The sequence below is a fragment of the Apis florea genome, unplaced genomic scaffold (genome assembly GCF_048593485.1).
Source record: "Apis florea isolate Af1SG1 unplaced genomic scaffold, ASM4859348v1 contig_3493_pilon, whole genome shotgun sequence".
In the NCBI taxonomy this organism is placed as follows: domain Eukaryota; kingdom Metazoa; phylum Arthropoda; class Insecta; order Hymenoptera; family Apidae; genus Apis; species Apis florea.
The window spans coordinates 3,462,824-3,489,622 of NW_028256772.1; the positions used below are offsets into that span (position 1 = coordinate 3,462,824).

At 48.7% G+C, this 26,799-nt stretch overlaps 2 protein-coding genes and 1 long non-coding RNA gene across 4 annotated transcripts in view; all 3 read left to right on the forward strand.

The window, feature by feature from the left end:
• LOC116414339 (uncharacterized) overlaps positions 1-2,383 on the forward strand; it is a 50,770-nt gene extending 48,387 nt beyond the window's left edge. Inside the window, exon 4 of the mRNA XM_086912770.1 lies at positions 2,122-2,383. Coding sequence (XP_086768896.1) covers positions 2,122-2,329 — 208 coding nt within the window. The 3' untranslated portion in view covers positions 2,330-2,383. The remainder of the gene's footprint in view (positions 1-2,121) is intronic.
• Positions 2,384-2,670: 287 nt separating this feature from the next.
• The window catches only part of LOC100869985 (protein bric-a-brac 1), a 168,853-nt gene continuing 144,724 nt past the window's right edge, over positions 2,671-26,799 (forward strand). For both annotated transcript variants that reach the window (XM_086912772.1, XM_086912773.1), the window contains exon 1: positions 2,671-3,730. In XM_086912772.1, coding sequence (XP_086768898.1) covers positions 2,777-3,730 — 954 coding nt within the window. In that variant the 5' untranslated portion in view covers positions 2,671-2,776. The remainder of the gene's footprint in view (positions 3,731-26,799) is intronic.
• The window catches only part of LOC147656949 (uncharacterized), a 73,753-nt gene continuing 67,677 nt past the window's right edge, over positions 20,724-26,799 (forward strand). The window contains exon 1 of the long non-coding RNA XR_015293557.1: positions 20,724-20,904. This is a non-coding gene — a long non-coding RNA (uncharacterized LOC147656949). The remainder of the gene's footprint in view (positions 20,905-26,799) is intronic.

Genomic DNA, 26,799 nt, shown 5'->3' on the forward strand with positions numbered 1-26,799 from the left:
ACCGCACCACCAACGAGATCGCGAAAGGGGGGTGGCGCAGGAAGGAAGGAGCAGAGGAGAGAAGAAGGACATGGGAGGACCGCGAGAGAACGGGCGCGAACCGGAACGGGAACGCGAGCAACGCGCCACCACCATCGCCGCCGCCGCCACCACCACCACCACCACCACCACCACCACCACCGCCACCACCACCGCCACCACCATCGCCACGATCACCACCTCCGTGGTGCACGCCGTGACCTCCTCCCGCCGTCATCGGCGTTTCGGGAGGCCGATCGGCCTTCTCCACTCTCCGATCTGCCGCCGAGAATTTCTCTTCTTCCCGGCCCGGCCTGGGAGAGAAGGCCGCGATCGCGCGAGGGAGAAGGAAGGAGAGAGGCGGCGTTAGGCGGTCTCGGGGGGCGGCGCCTGTCGGCGCGTCCGATCGGAAGGCGAGGCCCGCGATTGGCCGCGGAGCGAGGGCGCGCGGCGTTCCTCCACCCGCGCCCGTCGCCGCTCTCCCTCCTCGTCGCACCACCTGTCTCCCTCGCCCCGCGCCCCTTTGTCCCGCCCGCGCCCGTCCCCTTCGCCCGCGCCTCTCTCGCTCCCTCGCGCTCGCCCGCTCCGCTCCTCTCTCCCCTCCCCCCTCTCGCCGTCCAACGACGCCGCCAACCCCCTCCGCCCCCCTCCTCCCGCCCCGCGCCGCGGAGTCGGCGCCCGCACCGCGGCAAACACACGGTATCGGGCGCTCGGCCGCCTCACGGACCTCTCTACTTGCCGACTCGAGCGAGCCGTCGCCGCGGCGAGCCTCTCAGTTGCGACGCGCTCGTCACGGGGTGCAGATCGTGCGCGCTTCGTCGTGTCGCTCTATCGGTCTCTCCGCAACGCGCGCGGCCATAATACACTAACCGCGCGCACGTTTTTCCCTCCCCGTATCGAGATAGATAGATAGAGACAGAGAGAGAGAGGAAGAGAGATAGATAGAGATATACAAAGAGAGAGAGAGAGAGAGAGAAGGAGAAAGATCGTCGAAAGAAATTTTTTGGTGTGTCCTTTGACGAGGGAGAATTTTTTTGTTCAGTGCTTTCTTATTTTTTTTTCTCCCCTCCCCCCGCTGTTTCTTATTCTTCTTCTTCTTCTTATTCTTCTTCTTCTTCTTCTTCTTCTTCTTCTTCTTCTTCTTCTTCTTCTCGGTGTGATTCTCTTCTCCTCTTCGTCGTCGTTGTTGTTGTTGTTGTTGTTATTGTGTTGTCGATGTACGATATACGTATTGTATAAAGTATACATACATGTATACGCACGCAATTCGATCAATCATCGGTGGCTCGACGAAACGAAGAGAACATTTTTGGAACATTTTTTTCCTTCGGGACAACAACGTGTTTTTCTTTCCGATTCTTACGAAGGAAGGAAGGAAGGAAGGAAGGAAGGAAGGGAAGAGAAAGTGTGAAATATATCGTGTGAATAATAATACAATAACGCAAGCAAAGTGAACGATAATTCGATTGATATCCATATATATATACGGGGAGAGAGAGAGAGAAAGAGAGAGGGAGGGACACTGACTCTGGAGAGAGAGAGAGAGAGAGAGAGACAGAAGGAAGAAAGGTTCGGTTTCGGTGGCGCGCGCGTGGAAACGCACGGTGTCACCCCTTTTTCGAAAGTCGCGCGCGAGCGCGCGCGCGCGCTGGCCCACGCCAGCCGGTTGGCTCGTATCCGCGACGGGTTGACGCGACGCGTGGATCATCGCTCGATCGTCGTTGTTTCGTCGTCGTGTTATCATCGCGCTTGGAAAACTTCATTCGATCGAAACTGTCGTGCGACAACGAGAGAAACGAACGGTGTGGAAAACGAACGAACGAGAGGAGAAAGAGAGGAAGAGAGAAAAGGATCGCGAAGGAGGGTGGTCACGGGGGGAAGAGAGAGAGAGAGAGAATGAAATCGGTGACGAACTCGTCCTCGGGTGAAAGAATCCCGTGCACGTTCGACGGATAATAGGCCCCCCGGCCGAGTTTCTCCCTCCCCCCTCGAGCAACGAACGAGGAGAGAAGAAAGGGGGAAGAAAAAAGAGAGCGAGAGAGAGAGAGAGAGAGATTAACTTAAGGAGACGCGTGGTTGTGTGTACGTGTGTACGTGTTCCAGATGCGGCCTTCGGCTGTCGATTCGAATTCGTCGTCGATCGGTGTATTATCCGCTCGGTAGAGAGGAGGAGGAGGAGGAGGAGGAGGAGGAAGAAGAAGAAGAAGAAGAAGAAGAAGAAGAAGAAGAGGAGAAGGAAGTGAGAGAAGTTTCGACGACCGAAAAACGGAGGGAAGGGCGAAAGCGAGAGAGGAGGCCGCGGAACGCGTAAGGAAGCGCGCCAAAAGGCCGAAGGAGGCGGGGGAGGCGGAGGGAGAGGAGGAGGAGGAGGCGGAGGAGGAGGAGGAGGAGGAGGAGGTAAGCGGAAGAAGAAGAGGAGGCGGAGGACGAGAAGGAAGAGAAGGAAGAGGAAGCAGTGAGGAAGGAAGGAGAAGAGGTGGAGAGGAACGAGTACGAGAGCGAGAACGAAGAGGAAGAGGAGGAAGAGGAGGAGGAGGAGGAGGAGGAGGTGGTGGTCGGGGCGGAGGTGGAGGAGGAGGAAAGGGGGTTGGGGGCGGGAGGAGGAGGAGGGGGAGGCGGGGGAGGAGGAGGGGGAGGTGGGGGAGGAGGAGGAGGAGAGTGGGGGAGGAGGAGGAGCAGAAGAGAGGAGCGGAGAGAAAGGAGCGGCGATCGGCGGGACAGGTGGGCGAAGAAGAGATATCCCGCCGACCCGGCAAACATGACGCAGCAAAGCGGGGCTGGGTCGCCCCAGCAATTCTGCCTACGTTGGAACAATTATCAAACGAATCTGACCAACGTGTTCGACCAGCTGCTCCAAAGCGAGAGTTTCGTGGACGTGACCCTCGCCTGCGACGGGCACAGCGTTAAAGCGCACAAGATGGTGCTGTCCGCGTGCAGCCCCTACTTCCAGGCCCTGTTCTTCGACAATCCATGCCAACACCCGATCGTCATCATGAAGGATATCAAGTGGCCCGAGCTCAAGGCCGCGGTCGAGTTCATGTACAAGGGGGAGATAAACGTGTCCCAGGAGCAGATCGGCCCCCTCCTCAAAGTGGCCGAGAGCCTCAAGATACGGGGCCTGGCGGACGTGAACAACGAGCACGAGTTGACGTCTAGATCGAACCTCGAGGAGGCGGCCAACGCAGCGTTGCACAGGAAGAAGCGGCGCCGAATCTCGGGGGAGAGGTCGCCGCCCGCGTGCAGCCCCGACCGTATACCGTCGGGGGGGATGGCCGACGACCAAGAGCCGAATCAGGTGGGGGGCGGCGTGATCGTGCCCGACATCCACGGCATGCTGCCCAGCAGCTCGACCCCGCGATCCCTCGGATCCCCGGGCACGCCCAACGTCTCCGTCACCCCGCAGATCAACCTCCAAGAACTTCCGGTATCGCTGCCCCTGCCGCCGCCGCCGCCGCCGCCCCCGCAGCCCGGCCAGCCGACCTCGCACTCGATATCCGTGCCTCACCACGTGCCTCCCCACGTGACTTCCGGTCCCCACGCGCCCGTCAACCACCTGACCGCCCATGGCCAGCAGCTCGTCGTGCAGCAGCAACAGCAGCAGCAACAGCAGCAGCAACACCACCCCCAGGCGGGACCTCTCGTCCCGCCTAATCCGGGGGACGATCTCGAGATCAAGCCTGGCATCGCCGAGATGATTCGCGAGGAGGAAAGGGTGAGTGACATCTCTCCATCTCTTTTCATTTTTTTCGAGAAAAAAAGAACGAAGGAAAAGCCTCGCCTCGTTCGTTTATATTTGTTTTATTGTGAGATCGGAAGGATGGAAATATCGGATCGTTTGAACGTTTGGCGGCGAATCGAACCGCATGGGGCGCGCGAAATCGCGGCCCGCGCTCGACCGCCTCGCCGGTGAAACGACGAACGGCGGTGGGTGGGGAGGGACGCGTTCGTCGACGCAACAATCGAACGAGGGTAAACACGCGCGACAAAAACCGCGCGTAAACAACAACGAGAACGAGAACGAAGTTTATATTCGTTTCGAAATATATCTATATATCTATATATATATATATATATATAGTATCCATGTGGCGCGAACTTAAATCGGCAAGGGAATCGTACGTACTTTCTAAAACTTGTGACCGCTCGAGGCGATGGCCGGATCATTGGCGCGAGGAGGAGGGAGGGCGTCGCGCGAAAAATCGATGGGACGTGTCAAAGCGTTTTTCGAAAGTTGGTTAATTAGGTTTCGTGGGCGGTGGGGGAGGGGACGTTAACGAGATTCGCTTTAGCAGGGAAAGTTGTTCGTTGACGTTGTCGGATTCCGGAGGATGGACAAAGTCGGCGGAGGAAAAGGAGGAGGCGGCGATTTATAATTGGAGGATGGGAGGACGACAAGAAAAAGAAAAAAAGAGAAAAGAAAAAAAAAAGGCGGACGACTAGACGACGACGAGGCTAGGCTATACGGGGCGAGAAATCGTAGGTTAGGGTCCGGCCAATTATTAACGAGCGTTGCGGAATGTTTTGCACCGAAACATCGGTCGTCTCTAACGCTTGGGGAAGACCAACCGCCGAGCCTTTTGCCGGGTGAGGTCCAATTACCCGGCGATCGGCTTCGACGGTGTGCACTAATTGAGAGTATCAATGAACGTCAATGAGCATAGTCAATATTTGGACGGGGAGCATTCGACCGTTTTGTAACGTTCTTTTTGTTAAAACGAATGACAAATATTGACTACGCGCTCGTTCGCGCATACGTGACACACACCGGGTATCGACTGTTCTCGTTAATTACATCGGGACGACGGTGTCTCCTGCATTATTTATCGTTCGCCACCGACGCAAGTTATTAAACGAACGGCTAGTGGTGGCCGACGCGCCTCGTTTCGCCTCTCGTTGTCGTCCACCAACCCTTGGCCGCCGATTCGTCCGTCCGTCGTTGTTTCCGGAGTCTTCGACCCTCGACACGTCGCCCCTTCGCTATCTATATATTTATATATAGTGTGTGTGTGTGTGTGTGTATATATATATAAACTGGAAAATTGTTGATATTTTTTTCCTCTCCACGAGAGAGAAAAATGTTCCTTTCAATTTATCGATTATCGAGCTCGGATTTCTGTTTTTGCGAATTCTGCTCTTCCCCTCGTTTATCGAAATAAGTATTTATTCGCCGCGCTTCGAAACTTGGAAATCTCGACGAATCGTATCAAATGTGCCGGAATTATTGGATTACGCGACAATATCATCATCACGATGACGCTATGATCGTTTAAAAATAAAAATCCTCGTCCTCGAACGAAGGATCTCCACAGATCCATCTTGCTCCGATCGATTTCCGAGTGGAGAGGAAGATACGGGGAAGGGAAAATTCGATCGATCGTTGCGGGAGAAAGAAAAAAAGGAAATTGGTAAACATCGCGAGGGATCGACCGTTTGCTGAGCAAAGCGGAAAATTGAAGCGAGCGGTCGGTTGTCTGAGTATTATTTTTCTATCGTAAAGTATATATATATATATATATATATATCGACATGGTGACGCAATCGGCTATGTATAATGGGTATAACATTCCGCGGAATTCCATTATGTTAACGCAACCACGTTCCAATTCTCCGGATATGCCTGCTCGTATCGTAATACGCTAGTATATCGCAACTATTCCGGCGAAACCTCTCCGATTAAAATGCCTAATTGATGCGGGCACACACACACACACACACACACACACACACATCTAATAGGGAAGGACCAACCCCTGTTTCGTTTCGAGGAGGCGATTGAGGCGCGAAAATTCATCCGAAAATTGACCGCGTAACAACAAACGCCTCTCTTCTTTATCCCGTACACACACACCGTTATGTGTATCGTGGCATCGAACGAAAAATACTGCTCCTCCTTCCCTCCTCCCCTCCCTGGCCGGTGCCAGAACCGCGCCGCCACTCAAGGATGGATTATTAAAGATTTAGCCGCCGCAAAGGATCGTTCCAGCTGGATTTCCTTCGGATTAAACAGCCTTAATGAAACGAAATTTAAATATAAATTGTCTTTTAAACTCGTGCCTTCGACGGCCGGGAAAGAAATGTACGTAGCCGTTGCGAGGGAGGAAAAGGATCTTCGCGCCCAGATCCTTCCGGAATAATCGTCGGCCGCCGGTTACAAACACGAAGAGAGAAAGAAAGAAAAAAGGGAAGGCTGAACGCGATCACGCGGTCGGCGAAGCCTGTGAAAAGGCGGGTTGCAAAAAAATTTAATCTTCCCTCGCGTTATCCTTTTTTCTAGCGATAACACACCCCCCCCTCTCTCTCTCTCTCTCGATTCCTTCACGTACAGAGACAAATATACATATATACATATATATACACACACGCACACGTTGTTCGACCGATTCCTGTCGCGACGCTCCTGGATGGATCCCCGAACGAAAGGGTGGAGGAGGAGGTTAGGCGTCAGGGGAGGGGAAGGGGAAAGTCGCGGGACGGTAAATCGTGGAGCAGCGGATGGGGGGCGCCATTCATCCTGATACGCAACGGGCGCGACTACATATTTCCTTCGTTCCGTTTAAATTAGTGTTTTTTGCCCCCTCCCCCCGGGTCTTGATTGTGTTTTCTCCTCGCCTGCGAAACTTTTCACAGAGAGGGGGAGGGGGGGGGGTGCACGACGCACGCGTATCGATTCCGCGTTGATGAACGCGTAACGGGCTAGCTAAGCGATATATCAGGAGCGTGATTTCAGGGGGGGAGGGTGGAGGAGGAGCGAGATACGCGGCAAAATTGAAAAGTTTGATGTATTAAAATGCGTGGACGTCGCACTCACCCACCCTTTCTTTCTTTCTTTCTTTCTTTCTTTCTTTCTGTTCGTAGTGGAAGAGCAGACAACAACGCAACGTCGTCTACTCGATTACGCCGGCCGTCAAAAAGTGATCGAGAGTTCTCGTCTATCGCCTCTTTCATCTTAAGTTTCGCGCCCCCGCTTCGTTGTCGCGAGGATAATTCGAGCCTTCTTCTCTCGAGATTCGTTCGGCCGTGTGATTCGATCCGATTCGGCCCCGTTTTCCACCCCTCCCCGGCTATCGAGCGAGGTTTTTCCTCGCCCGCTTTTGCTTGGCTTACGGTTATTATACTAATATTTGCCGTTCGAACGAACGGCGCTCCTCGAGAAGAAAATATAAATCGTGGTTCGTGTATGTGTGTGCGTGAAAAAACGATTTCTGCGCGCATCCACTTCTTTCTCCAGATTCCGGGAAGAGGTTGGCTACGTATCGCTTCGGTGCATATATATTTGCAAATGTATATATTTCGATGTATTTTTTCTTTTTTTTTTTTTCCTCTTTTATCAAGAAAAGAGTAATAATCCTAGCAATTCTGGGAACTTCTGCAAATCTTTCTGGAGTTCTATTTTAAGACTAAGAGAAATTAACGAACGATTTAATATCGTCTCGAGATGTCGATTGGAAGAAGAAAAAAAAAAAAAAAAATCTGTACTTCTGCCCGCTCGACTCTCTCAAAGTTTCTCTCGTTCTTCTCGTTCACGTTCTATTAGCATTCGATGCAAGAAGTACCAAGATCAATATTTATGAAGTTGAGATATTAGCGGTTAAAGATATGTTAAAAAATTCATGTTCAAATAATTCCCGATAATGCGCACAACTTCCCGCTTTTTTTCGAATTTCTTTCTCGATGCAAAGGCGATCGAAAATTTCTTCCTTTTCTTTTTTTACAACAATCGTTGTTCGACTCGACGATTTTTATAAAAAAAAAAAAAAAGAAAAAAAAAAGGGGGAGAAAAGAGAGAGAGAGAGAAATGGACAGCAATCGACTCCTCGTGGCTTCCGGCGGTAGAGCGGGTAGAGTCTACGATTTCGTTCCATTGGCGGCAAGGACGACAGCCGACAAGGAAGAAATTGATAGGTCCACCGCGTAGGATTATAATTTCGTGCCATCTCGAGAGAAAGGGAAGAGAAAGGAGGAAGGAACGGAAGAATTTTTGGGGAGAATCGAAATCGAACTATTTGTAATAAGGGGCGGCTCGCCCTCTATACCATAATCATACCCGGTGTTTTAAATATTTCAAAAATTGCCTTCCCAGGAAACCGTTCGCATGATACTCGGAACGTAATCCCCGTGGCGACCATAGCCCACGCCACTCCTCTTCCTAACCGTTCTCGTTTCTCCGTACACATCTTCCAATCGTCGCTTTCTTCTTCCCGTCTCCCCATCCATTTCCCTACCGTATTCATCCACTCACCGATGAATACAATTCCTCTTGTCACGTCCTCTTCTCAAATGTAAACAAGGGATTAACATTATCGGTTTCCCCCTCCGATAAACGAGATCAACTCGTTATTATTATTATTATTACTATTATTATTATTATTGTTACTATACATTCCTGCTGAAAAAAAAAAGGAGGAACTCGCGCGCGATAACGCGCGAGGAGGGAGGAAGAGAAGGATACCGGTTTCCATTTTCCAAAACGCGAACGCGATGGATCTGGCGCGGTGGCGCGCGACAGCCACCGTCGACGAAGCCGCGGTAAATCAGAAATTATCTTGCGTCGCGTCCGAGTTGCGCGCTGCCTTTTCCCCGAATCGAAACGCGCATAAATACCCCGCGACAGAGAGATAGACGGCGCAAGGGAGCGAGAGCGAGAGCGTCCCGCGCACCCTGCACGCGCCTATCACACCTACGCGTCCAACATTAGCGCGAATCTCCGGCCAGATATATGTGTATGCGTGTATATTAATACGTGGAGCGGTGTGTGTGTGTGTGTACGTCGCGGTACGCGTGACTTGATGGACGGATGACCGGACCATTCCGCAGATTGCTTCGCTCCCGATTCCGACCGGAAGGAGATTTATAACCTCCTCTCGTCGTTATCTCTCGACGGACACATCTCCCTCCCCTCTGCTCTCTTTTGCCCCTCGATCATCGATCGATCGATCGATCGATCTCGTTTTTTTTTCTTTCTTTCTTTCTTTCTTTCTTCTTTCATTTTATTTTGCACTCTCGACCACTCCCCTCCTCCTCTGCCACGGCTTTTAACGGCTCGCCACCGTCTCGTGACCGTCCCATCCCCTCGTGATTTGAAATAGTTGGAGACGACAGGCGAGAAGGAGGAGGATGAAGGGAGGGGTAGAGTCGCGAAGCGCGTGAAGAGAGAGAGAGAGAGCGGGTCTTTTCGATTTGAATCGAATCGTGGAAATCCGGCCTCCCCTTCTCTCCTCCCCCTCCTCCCTGTTTCGGCCGGTGTACACATCCCTGAAACGCGACACGGGGCGTCGCGATAAATTAGATTTAATGACTGTCGCAAAAAAGCGCGATATGAAAGTCGAACGCGCGGGACGAACCGATAGAATTAAATTCTAGGATATTCGATTACATCCCCCTCTCCCTCCGCCTACCCTCGCCTCGTCCCTCGCGTGTCCTATTTCCTCCCTCTCCTCTCTCTCTCTCTCTCTCTCTCTCTCTCTCTCTGGCCCGATAAAACGATCGAGTCGCTGTTTCGTTGCTGCACATCCGAGTTTTTCACCACTGCCACCGACCAAGTCCTCCTCCTCCTCCTCCTCTTTCCGCTGCGAGGAAAAAAGAGAAAAGAACCCTCGATCGGGTATAATAGGCACGCGCGCGACCTATAGAAAATAAGACACGCGACGATGACGCCCGTTTAATTCTGAAGAGAAGAAGGGAGGGAGTTTCGTCGGGTTCTCTCTTTTTTTGTCTTTTCCTTTTTGTCTCCTCACCTCTCCCTCCCTCTGCCGGCGTCCTACCGCTTGTTTTACGTTTCAATGCCTGGAACCGTGCCGCGTTTAAATCCGCTTTCTCGAATCGCGCCGCGGCTTGCTCTCGCTTTTCCTTCCCTCTCCTTTTGTCCTTTTGTTCCCTCTTCTTCTTCTTCTTCTTCTTCTTCTTCTGTTGGTGCTGCTTCTTTTTCTCTCGGTTCGGGGCAAGGGTGAAACATTTCTCGAGGTTGCCACGCAGTTTATGCGGATTCGATCCATGGATCGGTTTTCGCTAGTTCGTTCGAAATCGTTTGTTTCGCTCGAAATGGAAATCTTGATGCAAAATTGTTGCGAATTATTGTGAATACAAAAGTGAAAATCACTAACGATTCTCCTTATCCCATTGCGATTCAACAAAGATTCGCAACGCTCTCGAGTCTTAACGTTGTTTGCGGACGATCGAATGAATGAACGGACTCACGAGTCAATGGCACCGGAAATGACGCGATAATGAACATTCTTTTTTTTTTTTACGTAACCAAGAATAATATAACGCTCGCGTGAAAAATCGGAGGAAAGGATGCTCGCCTATCTTTGTTAAGATAAATTTTCAAAAACCCGGCAGTTCTGAAGAAAAGAAAAGGAACAAGGAGAACTAGATTCGGCGATCGATGAGAGAGAAGAGAAGAGGAAAAAAAGGTTTCGAGAGAGAAACGTGCGCGCCAACCTCTTACGCGCTTCATACATATATATATATATATATATATATTTGTACGTATTACATACGATACGAGGTCTGGCTGAGTCACGCGTTCAAATTTGTTTGTCGGGACGGAGCGAGGCGGCCGTTAATGCCGAGCAGTTACACTATTAGGAGGTAGAATATAATCTCATTTACGTCGATGATTCATACCCGTCGTCGTGATACTTGCGGCTTAGAATATGATTCACTCGATTTAAATTCGATCATCGATTCCCAACACTTTTTCTTTCGACATTTTAAATAAAACGAAGCAAGGTACTTCCCGATATTTCCCGCCTCTTCTCGCGGGATAAACGAGAGAAAAAAAAAGAGAATAATAATAATAATAATAATAATAATAATCGACGACGAGATTAGCGCGATGGAGAATCGATTTCGTTGGTGAAAGATGGGGGGGATGTTGGAGGAGACGCGGCGAGTTTTGCTCGCGGAAGCTAGATTAGCGCTGGTTGGAAGAAAATAGCGGGTCGAGATAAAGGCGAAACCCATTGTCTCGCGCCTCGTTTCGTATTCCAATCCGGCCGTTAAAAATTCTATGTTCCATTGTACCGTCGAGATTGCCGTCTCGAAGTAGAAAAACCATCGCGCGCGTCGATCCAACCTCCCCTCCCTCCTCCTCCTCCTCCTCCTCCCGGTTTCTCGCACCTGCGTTCGTTGCTTTTTAGGCGGTCGAACAGGAACGGTGCAACGCTCTCTTCTTCATCATCCTCGTTAGACAACCATCCATTGTCCACGAATTAATCTAACGATCGATAAGACATATCTTGCATATACGCTTGTACGTATACATTATCCGTGCAATTCGACGCAAAGAATATATATATATATATACACACACACACACACACACACACAGTCGATCGAAACGATGGCCCGAGGCAAGGTCGCGCCTCTCGACTATTTTCCACGGCTCGAACGTGAAGAAAAATAAGGAGAAGGGAGGGAGGGAGAGAAAGGGAAGGGAAAAATAAGATGGAAGGTATTGCATTAACTAAGATTGCTGACGATAAAATGAAAATAATGCGGAATGACGTGCGCGCCTCGAAGGAGGAGGAGGAGGAGGCGAGAGCGAGGGACGGGTATTCAGGGTGTGAGCGAGCACGGTAAGGAGGAGGAATCGCGTGTGAGAGAGAGAGAGAGTCGGGGGTGAGAAAGTAGGTTCGGAGGGTGGCAAGCGGAAGGAAGAAGGCGCGAAGAGGAGGCAGGCAAACCGACCGTTAACGCGGTAGGGGAGTGGTGGTTGCTCGTAATCGCGGAGCAAGGAAAAACTTCTTCTTCCACGCACCGAACCATTTTTTCGAAACGCGTGTCCTCCGTAAAATTCCTCTCTCCTTTTCCTTCTCGTCTCGTAAGGAGGGAGAGAGAGAGAGAAAGAGAGAGAGAGAGAGCATCCGATGCGGAGGGTTAATGTATTCGGTCGTCGCTGCGGCGTCGACGTTGCGCCTTTACCACGTACAGCGCGTAAAACGTGCAAGCACACGTGTAAAATCCACGTACGAGGCGAGTTACACGGTCGCGTGGCACGCGAGCTCACCCACCGACTCGTGGCGAGACGCAAGTTTCGTATATATATCTCTTCCTCTCTCTCTCCCAAGCGTGGAGGAAATTTTAATACGCAGAAGGAGGATTAACGCGAGATTTGGCGAAATAATAGGTGGCTGGTAGTTGGAGTGCGAGGTCGAGAGGAGGGCGGTGGTATAATTTAGAAGTTTAATATCTCGGTCGGCATGATTTCTGGCCCGCGTGATCGATAATCGGACTCGCATCTTTTGTCCTGCCGAGGAGGAGGCCGTTGCCTCTCCTCTTCCTCCTCCTCCTCCTCCTCCCCCCCCGCCACCGGGTTGGCAAATGGTCCGCGCGTGGGAACGGAGATGGTTTCGAAACGCGAACGCCCACGCGAATTCGGTCCACGAACGGCGCACCGGCGGCTCCGCGGCGGGTGGCCAATCGGTGAAAAAAACCGGGACTAAAAACAGAGGGCCTCGTACACAGGGGTGGTTCCATAATCCTGCGCCCTGCGACGCGGGGGTGGGGTAAATGCGCGGGTGCGACAGCGCGAATTCCTGCCGCCCCCCACTCCCGATGCACCTGCACGTGCATCGCATCGACTGCACACACGACTCATTCATCGTCTCCTCCTCCTCCTGCTCCACCTTCTCCTCCGCCACCCCACCCCACCCATCCCATCATCCCTCCCCTGCCTTCCGACCCCCCGTCTCTCCTCCTTCTCCTCGCCGCAGCTCCCTCGCCTTCTAATTCTTCTTCTTCTTCTTCTTCTTCTCCTTTCTTTTTTTCGTCCCCTTTCGATTTTCCTCGAATCGTTCCAATTCTCACCAATCTTCTCGATAAGAGATACGAGAGAAAAGGTTAGCACTCTCGTAAGGTGAGACGGCGTTATATGTCGGTCGTCATCCTCGAAAAGATATATGTATATATATATATATATGAAGAAAAGAAAAAGAGAAGAGCACGAGGTTAATTCTTCAAATCTTCGCTACGAGAGAGAAAGAGAAAAGAAAGATTTCGATCCCGTTAATTCGTAACAATAGTGGGCACGGATCGTTGGACGCGGCACGAGTTGGAGGGAAATCCGAAATTCCTGGCACGAACGGCCGATCCTCGCCGCATTAACGTTTCATCGCGCTCTGTACATACGGCAGGGTGGCACATCGATCGTTACAAACTTCGGACCCCGGTGCTCTCGCCAGCTTTGGGGGAGGGAAGAGTAAGTAAGATAAAGAACTCGGGCGAGAAGAGAGGAGAAAGTGGAAAAGAGATATATATATATACGCGCCTCGCGTGTTTGAGAAAGAGAGAGAGAGAGAGAGAGAGAGAGGTTGGCCAGACGGAGACGGTTCGACGAACGGCCGTCGAGTCGAGACGCGCGTCGAGGCGAGAAGGAAGGAGAGAGAATGGGAGCGGTGAGTGGCACGGAGCCGGCTGCCACGGTACAGAGAAACTTGCGAGGGAGGACCTCGACGGCGACGGAGACGAAGACGGAGGCGAAGACGGAGAGCGAGAAAGGGCCGCGAAGAAGCGCGGCAACGCGGTCGGGAGAAAGGAGAGGGCAATGAAAGACACGGTATGGGAGAAAGAAAGACGGGCGGTGCGCGGAGGGGGGGGGAGGGAGAGGAGAGTAAGTTGACTTTGCATTATTTAAACGGCGTCCTAGCACCGTAACACGTGTTCTTTTGAAGTCTCGCCCCCTTCAAATATTCAGACTGACGTCACCGCCGTCATATTCTTCGCTCGTGGAAACCCGTAGGAAAGCATATACGGCTCGTACGCGCCTTCCTTCTGTCGTTTTCGTCTTTTTTTTCTTCCTTTTCCTCCTTTTTTTTTTTTTTTCTTTCGCCTCCCCTAAGCCGAGCCCCCCCCCTCCCCTCCCCTCCATCGCTTCGAACCCTTTCCCTTCGAGTTTTTGTTCTTCCTCTTTTTCTTCTCGCTCTGCTTTCGCTCTGATCTCGAATTCTATATATATATATATATATATATATATATAGATGTGCTGCTTGGGCCTGCATTCCGGAAAAATTAACTCGAGTTGGAAATAAATATTATTATCGTGGCGAGGCACCGCCACGACTATAAAAACGATATTGTTTCGCTGACCGAATTATCGCCAACCAACAACGGGCGAAAGCCCGTTTTTTACGGGCCCGGCTTTTACGCCCCGCGTTTTATTTCTCCTTTTTTCCACTTTTTCTCCCCTCGAACGATCGTTGCCCCTTGTATCGTCTCGGTTATTTCGAATTTTTCGTTTTACGTCGCAGCGCGTAACGCATCGGAGAGTAAACGTAAAACGTGTTCTTCCCTCCTTTCTAAATCGAGCCAACCGAGTTTGTTTTGCTTTGGACGACACACGGTTGTTGACATCAGCTGTGCTCTGTCGACGGAAGCGAGAGCTGCTGTTGTCAAGGTCTTGTCCTTGAGGTAACGGTCGATTTGGAGACAAAGCGGCACGGAGACGCCGCCACACCACCTCCCTCCATTAACAGCTCGTTCGACCATTGATCCTTCCCTTCCCTTCCCTTGTTACCTTCCAATATCACCTATCCAAAGTACTCGTTTTACATTTCTCTCTCTCTCTCTCTCTTTATTTCGCATTCTCTACTATCGGTTCTATTCGAAAGCGTGTTTCCAGGAAGAAAGTTGTGTTTTATATATATATATATATATGTATATACACAGCCCCGTTCGAGCGGCTGCACGTAAGTCAGGTCGTTTGATTTTCAGTGCTTCGAATTCGAACTGGAATAAAGGCGGCTCGTCCTCTCCACCCTTTCTGGACCGGGCCGGCTCCACGACTTACGTCATGTCCGCGCGGAACACGCTCTTTTATTGCATAACACTCGAGAACCTTCAACGAGCAACCACTGAATAGACCATTCAACGCGTTTTCTAAGGGACCGTTAAGTTATTCCGCGGATATAATTGACGGAGCGAAGTCGGCGTGGGACTTTTGCCGCTCTCGTAACAAACCGCTTGGAAAACATTTCGTCCTCGCCCTTTCCCTCCCTCCCTCCCTCTTCCTCCGTCGAAAGCAACAAACGCGAAAAGAAGGAAGGACACGGCCGGCGCGGGTGGAAGGGAGAGGAGGAAGGAACGGTTGGCGCCAGATGCGACGGTGTTTAAAACTCTCGGTGGAAAGGAGAGTAGCAGTCGAGAGTCGAAGTTAAAAAGAGGCAACCGGGCGATGCTGAGAGAGTAATTGAAACTTTGTTTCGACCGTGACAATGCCGGAAATTGTTCCTACCACCGGTTCGACGAGGGTTCTCTCTCTCTCTGTCTACCGTCTTGTTCTCGGATCGTTTAAATCGGGAGAAGAGCAAGTATAACTCTCGCCTTGCCGCGGTTCCCGCCTTTTTCTTTTTTCTTCCTTGTTTGTTTTTCTCTCTCTCTCTCTCTCTCACACTCGCTTCTTTCTTTTCCTTTTCCACCACCTGCCTGTGGATCTCAAACCGTTCCACGGCTCGAGCCGTTTCAGCGGCTTTGGCCACTCGACGCCCTCCTCCTTCTTTTCTTTCCTTCCTTTCCTTCGTTGTTCGATGTAATAATCGCCGACCTCTTTAACACTCGAAACACCACTGTCCGGATATAATTGTCGCGGAGAGAGAAATGAGAGGGGTGGGGATATTCGAACGAAGGTTGTTTCGATTATAAAAAAAAAAAGAACCTCGATTAACTTGTCCTCCTCAACGAGATGTGTTATATTCCATATTTCTTTCGTAATTCAGTGTAACCTAATACAATTTAACGTATTCAAGACGAACAAGTCAAGTTCTCCTCGGATCGAGATTCGGCCAATTTTGAACGCTCGAGTCGGGGAGGAACAGCGCCGGGGGTTGAACTCGGCAAAAGGGGGAGGGAGGGGGGGAGGGGTGACAGGAGGTGTTATCGCCTGCCGCCGCCGACTTGTACAAACGCAACGACGTGTCATCTCGAGAGGGAGAGAGGGGGAAAGACGGCAAAGTGGCGCTCTCGAGAAGCGCCTGTCTGCCGTAAAGAATGCAGGCGAGCTGCTCCTCGTTTGCTTAGCTCGCTACAAACGGCTGCTGCGCTTTCAGGAAGGGGAAGGAGGCGCGCCGCCACCGCCAGGCCACGCCGGTACTTTGGCGCAATCCGAGTAAAAAAAAAAAGAAAGAAAACGACTCCTCCCTCCTCCTTTTCTTACTCCTGGCCAAAGAATAATTGTCCGCAATCTGGACTGGGGAGGAGGAGGAGGGCGGGGGGGGGGGTGGTGTTGTTGTTGTGTGAATTTTCGGACGATCGAACGAATTGAACGTTCGATCTTGAAAAAAAGTTAGAGAGAGAGATGAATGTTTTTCATAAATGGACACAACCGAGATGGAATGTTGTGCACTCTCGAGAATTTTTCGTTGAATAATCGCTGCGATTTAAAAATGAAATTTCTCGCAAATTGGTCCCTGGTCTATTATTCCCTCCCCGGCTAATGGACGCGCGTTAAGGTGAACGAATAAAATTTTAAGAAATGAAGAGGCGAAAATAATCGCCTCTTCCTCGTATTGGATAAAACGGAGGATAAAAATGAGAATCGCGTGGAATAAAACAGCGGGAAACGGAGTATCGCGGGGCGAAATTGTTTCGAAAAAGGCGAGGCGGGAAACGAGAGGAAGGGACGAGGAGAAAAGTAAGTTCGAAAGCCGCGGGATGCGGGTTGGATAAATATAAACGCGAGACGAATGACACCGTAAATACGCGTGTGCGCGCCCAGCCACCGACTTTCGTTATTCATTACGCTCACGTACCGCTCTATTTTAACGTAACCGATGACGAGGCGGCTTACGTTAATGTAACACTCTCACCGTTATCGATTTCACGCTCGAATATCCTCAGACTCGTCCTCTCCTCTCTGTTGTTTTTTTTATCCAGCGTCCAGACGTTTATCCCCTCCCCTAACCTCGGCTCAAAAATATATACGATTAGAAGAAATTGAATTTGAGCGTCGGGGACGAATTTCGCGGATCTCGATTCGATGAAATTTTCGCGTATCAAAATATCAATTATCCGTCCTTTTCGCTTTCGAAACATACTCGTTAACTCGTAATGAAATATCGCGCAGGAAGCGTGCGGCACACATCGTTAGTTCGCTCGGTGATCGCGCGTATATTTCTTTTCTGATTTCTCTCTCTCTCTCTCTCTTCCCGTCCCTTCACAACCACTCTGTCCCCTTATACGTCGTATGACGTAAATTACCGCGATCTAATAACGATGAAAAAAACCCGTGACAGATGACAGCCGGACAGGGGAGGGACTTTTGCTTTACACCGTATCGATTTCACGCAGCTTTTAAATATTCACGTTTCACCGTTAACCCTGGTCACGGTCTTGTTGCATCGTTCCCGACCGAGGATTCGTCATCGCGCGGACGGACGTGAAATGTTTCTTTCGCGAGAAACAACCACGTGCTCTGTAGATCATCATGCATCGATGAAAATATGACGCAACCAACGCGTAAAATCGGTCGAATCGAAGAATTGATCCAACCTCTAGCGATTCTCTCTTCCCTCGTATACAAGTACGCCGAGTGAAGGCAAGGAAAGACAGGTATATTGTTCGTAAAAAAAAAAAAAAAAAAAGAAACGATCGAGTGCCTATTGGTCGAAAGTGTCACATTTAGATAAGATCGTATTGCAGCGAAAGAGGGGGGGGGGGGAGCACGTACTACTCCCTTCCCTCCACGCCCCTCCGGAGGAGGAAACGGGCGAGTTTTATAACTTTCGAAACGGAACGATTCTTGTAAACGTTGCGTTCCCGGTATTGTATACGTGGGACCTCGTCACGTTATGAGAGAAATCGTGGGGACAATTTTACACCAATTTTAACGAGATCCGCTCCATTTACAGAAGGATTTTAACCGTCTTCGGGAGAAGAGCATCGTATTGTAATACGCTCTCGAACGAATCTGCACTCGAATTACAAGGTGGGGAATAAATTATGACGCGGCGCTGCGCGTTTAATGGACTAAATGGAACGAGTTACGAGTAATGCGAGAAATCGTCCACTCTTCCCCGATGGAGGACGCGAGGAACGAAATCGATCCGAAGACGACGAATCCCCAACCCGAGCCAACCGTTTTTCTCCCGTTCGATGACCGTGATTCAAAGGGGGGCTTCCTCTTCCCTCTCCCTTCTTTCTCTAAAAGATTTTCAACATCCGTTCGCTTTATCATGGGCGGGCCTCCCCGCGAATTTCGATTCGATCGTATTTTCGAATTATTATTTTTCTTATTCTCGACTCGATGCTTCATCTTTATTACGCGAGATCAATTGAATCAGCATATATCTTTTATCCCGAAATATTGATTCGATTTATTGCGTTGTTATTTTTGTAGCGAATTTTTCTTTTCTTTAAAACGGCTCGTCTAAAAGATATTCAATTATCCTGAATTTGAACTGATGATTCTTCGATTTTTCCTAGGTTTCCAATACGTTTTTTTTTTTTTTTCTCTCTTTTCTTTTCCAATATGCCGAAATTTAACTTCTCACTTTTGCATGTCTTTCAAGTTTATTATCCGTTTCAATCAAATAAGAACGTTATCGGATTTTCTATTTGGACAGCAAGTGAAACGTGAATGAATTTTCGAAGAGGAATTGATTTTTCGTTTACATCTTTAGGCAGAGGAATCTTCGTCGTATCGTGCAAATGTTACGATCGATCCCGTTCTTATCGATTTCAATGACCATGAAATATCGTCAAAGGTATCGTACATTTTAACCAACTTTTCTAACCCCGTTGAACAAACCGTGCAAGCGATGGTCGAGACCACCTCCTCTATCCACTTTTCTTGGATATATCAGCGAAAAACTTTCGATAATATTACATCGAAGTATCGAAGTGTGCCATGTCTGTGAAACAATCACAGCCAAATGCAGTTGTTACATTTTATTATTATTGTTATTATTATTTCTTATCGTATTGCGATACACATTTTTCCACACCGTTCATATAGACTATATAAACAAAAGATTGGATTGAAAGATTCTCGGGTCACAACGCAATTCGAGTTATTTTTTTTTTCCTTCTTTTTTTTTCTTTTTTTTTTTTCGCAAGGCAAATTGATTATTCAACATTCGTGAAATTTCACGAAATTCGCTCGATAATAATTACGATAAGTTATTTAAGGGTCGAGAGATAGGAGGAATAGAGGTTGAGATCATCTTTTGTTTACAGTTTACATAAACGCTACGAAGAATGTATAATATTCGATACGATAAGAGGCGTATTATATACGCGTGTGGTATCACGAGCGATTGCACACACGATACGAAATATTCAACCGTAAACACCACCAAAAAATTCTCCAACTCGGAAACCGAGCTCGAAATCGACGATAAACGATATCGTCCCTCTCTTAATATCCCCCCCCTCCTCCCACCTTAATTGAGATCGATAAAAATCACGTATTCGAATTGGTCGGAACGGAAGAACGCGAATGGATAAAGATAAAACAGCGACAATGACGCGGTCGATCTCGATCGCGGTCTCGGTCGCGGTCGCGGTCGAAAGAGATAGAAGTAGCGAGCGTTCTTCGGTCTGCTCAACGATTGGAACGAGGAAGAGAGTGTTTGAGCTGTACTCGCGTACAGCTGCTGCACTCGGCCGAACAGTAGAGCGTGATCGCGACTTATTAAATGGGTTAAAGTTGCAAACGCGATAACGATAGAATAATTAGAATCGTGTACGCAGTACGACGGGCGAACCGCGGCATTCCTCGCGTTCACCGATGTGCCTCGCTGCCGCCGTCCACCCTGATTCTCGGTGACCCCGTTGCCGTCCTCCGATATCACCGAGAAAGGAAAGGAGCGAGTCAGTTGCACGGATGCCGTGAGAGCAACAGCAACAGCGCAGTGGCGCGCGTTCCTTTTGTGTTGGGCTGGCGACGACGTACGTGTGTATTGTGCGCGCGCAGAAATGGAGGAGACGGAGACGGGGGATCTCGAGAGAGGGAGAGAGAAGGCGATAATGAAATTCATTACCGTAGCGAGGGTCGGCGTCGTCTTCACCGTTCGCGATGTCGTCGCTGTCGTTATTATTATCGTAATACGCATATAATGCCGCATAATGCGAGTCGTCGTGACACAACGTGGGTCGTCTAACATTGCCGTTGCACGAACTCGCGTCCCAGCGCCCGATTATAAATCCTATTACGATCGTACGATCGTGTAGGCTGCATGCGTAAAGGCGCGTCGCGCGCATGCGCAATCGCGCGCCAGCCACGTGTCACGCGTTATGCGCAGCCCTCGCACGGACGGGATGGATGGTGTGCTCGCGTGTGATACACGTTGCAACGAAAGACGAACGAGGAGTTTTCAATTATGGGATAAAATTATTGTCTCGATAACAATCCGTTACACGTGGGATCCGTTACCGCGTATAGACACCTGTATTGTAGACCCTGCTGATCGACGAATCGTGGCCACGTATAGGTGGCGCGAGGACGAAGTAGTGGTAACGCGTGCATCGGGAGGGTGCACCGATTAAGGTCTATGGAAACGGCGCGCATTATGTAATTTAAATGCGTTCAATTTCGCGTAATTAATAAAAATTGAGTTGTGGAACGCGTGTGCACACACCACGTGTACAATACACGCGTATCGATTTTTCTCGTTTACGTAATCATCATCGATTGTACATTATTTTCGCCGATGAGACGACCGTTGCACTCGATAAAAGGCGACGGGTATCGGTTCAGGGCCGTACGAAGGTAATATCTGCAGGATGGCCCCATCACGCCAACTTATATGATTCTCTAATTGAACCGGCCCATTCAACCGCCGCATACAGAATAGAGCTCACATCCTAGACTCAGCCATCGCTATTCTAATGGCAAATTGCATCAATATTATATGCAGATTTCACCGTCCAGCTTTATACGTAGCTTTATAAGTACGTACCACAGCAACCGCTGTTTCGCTCGCCTCGAGCCTACACGCATCGGATCGATCCTTCGTGACCATCGTGTTCCTCCTAGCATTATCCAGCCGAATATATATATCCCTCTACAAATGAGATGGACCGCGTCGAAAAGGAAAGAAAAAGAAAGAAGGGAAAAAGGAGCGCGAATTTCGAGACGAAGGGATGAATAGGAAAGGAAAGAAAGGAGAGACGAGAAGCCGTTGTACTCGGTTGTACACAATCGAGACACTTCCTATCCATCGCGAATAACATAACCTAGATTCGCGGCAATAAGTCACATCCTACCGCGCACGCACGGCTGAAACACGCGCGGCTCGCGAGTTACGCACACACCGATTCGAGCCGGCATATAAAGTAGAAATAATAAGGCGCAGAGTAAATTCGACCCACTTAACGTTACTTAGCGCTTACGTTGAATACGTTATGTTTTGCACAATATCGCATCCTCGAGTTGCTGGCGTGCTCATCTTCTCTAGCCTGTGTTGCGTAATTCCCGCGGTTCCCTCCTCCGTTATTAATATTATTATTGTTATTAACTTGAGGAATTTAGGATTAGTCATTAGTTTTAGCGACGGCTCGAGCTTGTTGTTGTTATTCTAACCCCGAATCGTCATCGTGCGTACTCGTCGACGAAACCACTCTTGATCCGGGCGGAGATGATTTTTCTCGGATAAAAGTTTGAAGAAGAATTATTTATAGTGGCGAATGATAAACGATCGAGATCGAGATCGTGGACGAGGATGAATGGAAAATTCATTTGGCTTGGGCAATTTTAGCAATATAAATATATATATATATATATATATATATATTTTCCATCTGACTTCTTTCTCGAGGCTTTTACGCTCCGGTTAGTACGTCTTCGATCGAGGCTTTCAGAAAGAATTACGTCCCTGACGTTTTGTCAGCGTTTTCTTCAAGGATCAGAAGAGGAATTCACTTAGAATAATAAGATGAACGTGTCTTTTTTTCCATCGCTATTCCATCGTGACGTCATCCGTATTTTTTAATCGATCCAATTTCCCACCACTGTTCTCGCGCTTCCGCAAGAAGCGGCGAATAATTATCATTTTATCGCGTTTCTATTGTCTCGATGTCGAGGAAAGTCGATGATCGATCAACGCGCGGAATCTCGAATCGCGGTGAATGCATAAAATCTGAACAACCAATATTCTTACCTTCGATTTTTTTTTTACCACAAATAAGTAATAAATTCCTCCAAAAGCCGAATCGAAAATCAGAATTCTTCTTCATCATTCGCTTCATCATTCCTCCGATCATTCGATTTTTCCAACGCGTCTGATTCCCTTATTACGATCCTCCTCCTCCTCCTCCTCCTCCTCCTCCTCCTCCTCCTCCTTTTCACGAAGAAATCGTCGTCCAACGAACATGGTACGAGCTAAAAAAAAAAAAGAAAGTTAAGGAGTTAAGGAGTCGTCGACGTACGTGCATCACTGAACTCGATCGAGTTGAAAGGGGGAGTGGAATCGGGCGATGGTATCGAAGAGAAAGGTTGAATTAGCGGGATTCGACGACGAGACGTGTGTAAAAAAAGGGGGAGGAGGGGGAGGGGGGGGGAGGAAGAAAAAGACGTTATCGACCATCGACCGTTTATTTATTCAGTAGCCTAGTGGTGTCTATAGCCCGCCAGAGGCATCAAGGTGGAATTGAATGAAGAACGTGCGCACGAGTGGCGAGGAGGGGGGGGCGGGGGCGGGGGATATTTCGCGAGGCGAAACACACGACGAGAACCGCGCGATGCGTCCGAGAGAGGCGCGTATCCCTTCCCGTTTCCCTCTAAAATTAGAGGTACAATGCCGCGTGTAATTTATCCGGCGCTGAAAGAAGCGCGTCATCCCGGTTATAAAAGAGACAATAAAGAGTATTAAAAGCGGAGAGGCAACAATGCGGATTGCGAAGGCTGCAATAATACGGTAACCTTCGTAACTGTAGTGCGCGCGCCGTAAAACTTTTGATATAAAGCTGCTGTTATTCCTAACGGTATTAATTTTATTACGCGAGATCTATAACGCGATTTCGCCTCTTGTGTGTGTGTGTGTGTGTGTGTGTGTGAAAGAAGGGAGAGAGAAGAGAGAGAGAGAGAGAATTTTCTTTTAATTTTCTTTCGATCAAGAAAAGAGAATTCGACAAAACTCTGTAGAAAGTAGAATACTTTTGAAACCTCGGAATACGTATCCTCGGAGGCGGGAGAAGACGATCTTGGGATGTTTGTTTCGTGTATATAATTCAACTAATAAAACGTCGTTTCACCTTTGCAATTTGAAATTTAAATTAATGAATAACAAACGCAAGAAGCGCTGACGGGTTGATTATAATTAAAGATTAATTGCAATTGCAACGATAGTTCTAATTATATTTTCCATCGTGTAATTAAAATGATAAAACGAGTTTTAAACTCGAAAAATTACTCACTGTTCGATTCTCCGATCATCAACCGAGGACCCCCCTCGCGCTCTCTCTCTCTCTCTCTCTCTCTCTCTCTCTCTCTTCATCTCGTAACGTTCAAGAATCTCTGACGTAATAATCTCACACGCGTGATAAATACGTACGTGGTGCGTAACAACCAAAACAAAAGAAACAAAGAAAGAAAAGAAGAGCACCAGTTGAGAGAAGAGTGCGCGACACCGAGTCGATCCTTATCACTCTTTCCTTCGAAGCTTCTTGCTTCGAAGAATTACAAACACTCGCGTTTCAAAAAAACATCGCGTAATGATAAATAAATACATTACGCTCGGCTGGAAATTACAAAACGCTCTCTCTCTCTCGAATGGAACGGAACGACGACACGCGACACAACAGGTTATCCTTGAAACGGTAGGCCAGTGTCAACCGCGGCGGAGTCGAAAATCGGAATCGCGAGATTCGAAAGATCGTCGGCTTCCGGTTCCAGCCACTTCCTCTTCCTCTCCCCGCGGTGCAAATCCCCCCTCCCCACAGCCGCGTCTCTCGCGCCGTCCCCTTTCGTTCTGTCATACGCTGCTCTCCCTCCCCCCCCCCCCCCGCCCCGCATCCTCCCCTCTTCTCGCGGCCGCGGCCGCGTCCCGCGTTATATAATAAATTATTTCATAAATTAAGAGCTATTAACGCGTAATTATCCTTCGCGTGTGCGTGTTTTTCCACGACTGCGGTTATAGACCGCGGAATATGTGCGCTGGCAAAACGAATAACAGGCCGGCGGCGCGGTCACTTAGCATTGGGGTGGTGCATTGCGAACACCGGACACATCCGTCAACGTTATTCATTCTGAACGGATAAATTCGACGAAACCTAGCGAAACGATATGTGTATATATATATATATTTCTCTCTCTCTCTCTCTCTCTCTCTCTCTTTTCCTCTCCATTTGTTTACGTTTGAAAAAGGCGTATACAAAGGTGAATGTTCATTCCTCCCTTCGAGAATTCTCCAAATCGGTATCTCTTTTTTTTTTTTTTCATGGAAGTAATCATGGAAAAGTAACATTTTCCGAAATTCGGATTCGAGATTCGGATTTCGTCATTCGTCATTTCTTGATCGCGTAAGAAGAGGAGGGAAAGGAGAGAGAGAGAGAGAGAGAGAGAGAGAGATTTAAAAACGGACGGGGGAAAGAAATGTAAACCGATAAGGTAAGCGCGCGATAACGGATGGAAATGTGTTTACACAGTGGCACAATTTCGCTTCGACAACGTTGATTCTCTGAGCCGGTAATAATACGTGTTATATTTTGTACGAATATCAGTCGATAATGGTGTGGCGCGCGTGCTTTTTTTCTTCCTCCCTCCCCTTCTCTCTACAGCGCGGCCAGTAGAAAAGAATAACACGATTCGGATCAGGCCACGTTTCTTGCCATTCTTGTTATTCTTGTTAACAATAATCGAAACGGTTGCGCAATTGGCGCGATAAGCGAAACCTCCTCTCCACCGTTTATCTTAGAAATTGCATCGTCTGTTCACCCGAGATTCAGCGTTCGTTCGTTCTTCTCTCTGACGCCGCGTATCGCTAGCAGAGCGGAAATCAACGATTCCGTTCGAGGCGTTTATACGGTTGTCGTGTGCCGGTCGTGCGAGCACGCGGACGTCGCGCACGTCGCCCCCCATCCTCGAGGTTGTTCAGATGTTGGCGGTGCAATGCCGGTCGAATTTTTTTGCTCTCGATTTCACTGAAGCGAACGATAAATTTTCCTTGGAAAAACTTTAAGGATTTAAGGTCGTCTTTGTCTTCGTCGGTAGATTTGCAGTGTAGTTTCGCGAGTGGTTTTTATTATTATTTATTCGACGAACATTTTACGGTGAGGGTGGTGGTCGGTTGTTGATCGGAAGGATTTCCAGTGGAGATTCGATATAAGTGAGACGAAAGTGTCATTCTCCTCCTTTCAATCGGATTTTCTAGATTTGGATTCAGAAATTGAAGAATTATTCGATCGTGGGAAATCAATTAATAAATATCCTGCATATTTCGAAACACTTCTTTCTTCTACGGACTATAGAAACGGAATATATTATCATTCACTTTTTTTCCAATATCGAATCATTTATCTTCCAATAACAATTTCATTTTTCGCAAAAAGTATAGTATAGTTCTAGATTACGCGCGATCATTTCTTAATCCAAGTTCGACATCCAACGAACTGATTTTTCTTTTAAACTTGTCGAACGATTCGAATTTTCGAAGAAGCAAGAAGAAGAAGAAAGATACGTAATTGTTGCCTGCGCCATGATCGGGGTTCGCACTCTTCGATCGAGTCGATCGAAACCTCGACGAGAAAAGGGGCCGACGTATTTAGACGCGTGTCTCCCCCCTCCCCCAATTGCCTCGCGCGATTTCGCCACCCCCCCCCCTCCCTCGACTTTGTTATTTTAATTTTCGCTCTGTTTACCGTTTCCCCTTCGTGTATTTACCCGCGATGCGAGCGCCACGATGACTGCGGTCGCATCATTTTGTAAATATTGTTTCGCGCGCTAAAACGCGCATGTCGCTCTGCCACGCTCCCCCTCCCCCAGTTTTTCCACCGATGAAAATTACTCGAGGGCCGAGCGAGGACGGTCGAAGGAGGATGGTCGAATCGAATCGAATCGAATCGAATCGAATCGAATCGAATCGGTTGGAGTTATACCCCAGATATCCAGAGTCCGTGTGCTGACCCGTGCTCTCTCGTTCGATGATTATTAAATCGTCCAACCGTACCGAACGAATTGATATAACCGTGCTCTCGAATGCGCGCGTACTTACTATTTTTCACTCGTCAGAAATGAGACGTCCCTCGTGGATGATTAGACGAGACGATCCAAATCGTCTTCCGTTCCTCTCCCCATTATTTTCTTTCCCCCGTCTTTGGATAAACACCTGAAACACTTATCTAGATAAGTGTAACCACTTATGGATGACGAATCCAAACCCGAGGAGTTGGATTCCCCAGTTCTTCTCGTCGTTAAAATAATCGTTCGAACGAAGGAGTTAATGTAATTTTGGAGTTAATGTAAATGCGTGCGTGTTTTTTTTTTTTTTTTTTTTTTTTTCTCGACCAACACGGGTTACACACAGTTTCCATTCCTCCAGAGAGGAGGAGAGAATGCAGAAAGAGAGGCAAGGATGTTGGCAATATTTTCCAAGCCGAGTTATTAGAGTCGCACCGGTTCTAATAACATCCGGCCAACCTGGATACGATATACATATATATATATATATAATAAAATCGGTCAAGTACTCGGGATCCTCGTGCACCTGAATGAAGATAGATAGATAGATAAAGAAAGAGATAAAGAAATTGAAAAATAACTCGTCGACATTTAATCGATTTGTATACATAGGCAGATACCTGCCCTATCGCTCCTCACAACTCGATTTAAGAAATCCTCGAAGGCCATTA